This window comes from Seriola lalandi, unplaced genomic scaffold (genome assembly GCF_002814215.2).
Source record: "Seriola lalandi dorsalis isolate HSWRI2012SDOR001 ecotype SW California unplaced genomic scaffold, Sedor1 jcf7180002050159, whole genome shotgun sequence".
Lineage (NCBI taxonomy): Eukaryota > Metazoa > Chordata > Actinopteri > Carangiformes > Carangidae > Seriola > Seriola lalandi.
Window position 1 is genome coordinate 3,569 of NW_019520712.1, and position 2,545 is coordinate 6,113.

General features: G+C 49.9%; 1 protein-coding gene across 2 annotated transcripts in view; it reads left to right on the plus strand.

The window, feature by feature from the left end:
• Nucleotides 1–2,508, plus strand: part of LOC111649194 (uncharacterized) — a 4,230-nt gene extending 1,722 nt beyond the window's left edge. For both annotated transcript variants that reach the window (XM_087171888.1, XM_023398948.2), the window contains 9 exons: nt 481–594; nt 697–751; nt 830–986; nt 1,085–1,164; nt 1,409–1,450; nt 1,537–1,621; nt 1,801–1,880; nt 2,120–2,180; nt 2,264–2,508. In XM_087171888.1, the coding sequence (XP_087028014.1) occupies nt 481–594; nt 697–751; nt 830–986; nt 1,085–1,164; nt 1,409–1,450; nt 1,537–1,621; nt 1,801–1,880; nt 2,120–2,180; nt 2,264–2,469 (880 nt within the window). In that variant the 3' untranslated portion in view covers nt 2,470–2,508. The remainder of the gene's footprint in view (nt 1–480; nt 595–696; nt 752–829; nt 987–1,084; nt 1,165–1,408; nt 1,451–1,536; nt 1,622–1,800; nt 1,881–2,119; nt 2,181–2,263) is intronic.
• The last annotated feature ends 37 nt before the right edge of the window (nt 2,509–2,545 follow it).

A 2,545-nucleotide genomic window follows, 5' to 3' on the forward strand; every position in this document is an offset into this window, starting at 1 on the left:
GGAGGGGGGGGGTGAATGCAGAGCAGTGTTGCTGCTGATGAAATTTTAAAGACGCTGCATCGGAGCACTTTGGAATATTTGCTAACGGTGAAGAAAATCCAGAGCTGGAAGGTTTTAAATGGACAGCTGACATTTCACTGACGTCCTGAGCTCAGGGCACCGCCGCCATCTTTTCTTCTTCTACTGTCTGAATGTGTGACCTCCGACCTCTGACCTCTGACCTCCTCACTGAGGCTCAGACTGTGGTTCACTTCAGCTTCACACAAAACCTACAAAAGCTCAGAGGGAAAAACTACCTGCACAGCGAGGTGGGGGCAGACAGGTGACCTGACGAGCTGCAGTGTCAGTGTGTATTGATGCAGAACACCTACAGCTGATCTGAGGGAACACAGAGCCGTACTGTGACATCATCCAGGTGATACACACCTGGGATAAACAGTCCAAACCTAATGGTTCACTTACTCAGTTCCTTGTGAACAGGTGTGTGCCAGATGACACTCACCTGGACCATGAGGCTGCAAATGAGGATGATGAAGATGATGAGGATGAAGACGAGCAGTCAGAACTGTCTGACCACGACAGTGAAGTGCAGGCGTGAGTGTGATGGGAGCACTGAAACACCTTCACAGGTGTGATTCAGATTTAGTGGGCGTGTACAGAGGATTCACAGGAAGTTCCCTTCTCTCTCTCTTACAGTGTAGAAGACTTGACGCTGCGGCCCTGCCCTCCTCCTGAAGCTCCTCCCCCTCAGGTGTGTCCTCTCACCTGGATCAGTCTATATGTCTGCCTGTGTGTTTGAACCAAGCTTTGACATCTACACCCCCCCCAGGATGGACCCCTTCTTCCTGATAATGGTCACCATGGCAACCTGGACCAGGGTACCGTAAAGCGTCATCCTCTGTCAGAGAGCTTGATCCTGTCCACCACCCAGGGCCCCCCCAGACCTCCACCCCCCAAACTGCCCCCCCAGAGACTCAGCAGCCTGGGTAAGATCTACAGAACCCTCCAGACCCTTTAGATCCTGCAGAACCCTTCTCTCTCTCTCTCTCTCTCTCCCTGATATAATGTCTCTCTCGCTCTGTAGGAAATGGTCCGCCCCCACCCGGTCATCAGTCAGCAGCGCCTCCTGCTGTCCACAGCAGTAAAGACAGCAGAGATCCTCTGGTAGGATAAACTGTGGTTCTGGTTCTGGTTTGGTCCTGGTCTGGGTCTGACAGCTGATACCTGGTTTTTGGTCTCTGAGCTGATTGAAGTGAATGTGATGATTAATTGTAATTAAAACGGAAACAGGTTCATCAGTTCTGGGATTTAAGGTCGACCTGAAGTTCAGAGAGTAAAGATGTTGTTGCTGGTGGTTCTGGTTATTTGATGCTGTTGTGGTCTGACTTTCGGACTGTTCCTTCATCAGAAACCAGCCAGTAACGGACTCCCACCTACTCCTAAAGTCCACGTGAGTCCTCAGTGCGCACACGCACACGCACACACACACACACACACACACACACACAGAGTCTCACTTGTTCTGCTGTTTCTCAGATGGGAGCTTGTTTCTCGAAGGTTTTTAACGGCTGTCCTCTGAAGATTCACTCTGCTGCCTCCTGGATCAACCCCGACACCAGAGGTACTGACCCCTGACCTCAGACATCTGTGCTGCTGTTTCTATTCATCATTCAGCCTGTTGAAATAATTACATAATTAAACAATACATCTCAGGATTTTCATTTTCTATAGATAATTTTTTCAGTCATTTGTTGAGACACAGACGAGACGAGTCTCAGTCGCTTGTGTCTTTGTGTTCAGACCAGTATCTGATATTTGGAGCTGAGGAGGGAATTTACACCCTGAACCTGAACGAGCTGCATGAGAACTGTATGGAGCAGGTGAGACACGCTACTGTTTCTACACCTGATCCGCCTGACCCTTGACCCCTAACCCACCTGACCACCCTGATCCTGGATCATGTGTGATCCTGTATCTTCTTCTCTGACAGAGATGAACATAGCGTTCTCCTGTACGTTTTGAATGTTCCATTGACTCAACGGTTCCACGCTGCAGCCTCCAGTTTTCAAGGTGTTGGTATCTGACCTTAGATCAGTGACTGAGACTTTTGTGTGTGCAGTTGTTTCCTCGCAGGTGTACCTGGGTTTATGTGATGAACAACACTCTGATCTCCATCTCAGGTGAGTCACACACACACACACGTGTTTACTGAATTACTGCTCCTCCCTCACTTAGTTCTCTGAACCCCGAGTCTCATCTGCAGGTAAAGCCTCTCAGCTGTCCTGCCACAGTCTGTGCGGTCTGTTCGAACAGGCTCGACACAAACAGAAGCTGCCAGTTTCCATCCCGACTCACCGCCTGCCGGACCGCATCCTGCCCCGGTCAGTTCAGCCAACAAACACGCTAAAAACATGTAACACATGCACATGGTCTGGTGTCAGACAGGGGGTTAATGAAGTCAAATTATAAACAGCCAACAGTCAGTCCACGTCCTGTAGTGGTCCTGTCCAGAACTGAAGAGGCAGCTGGACTGTCTCTAGGTGGT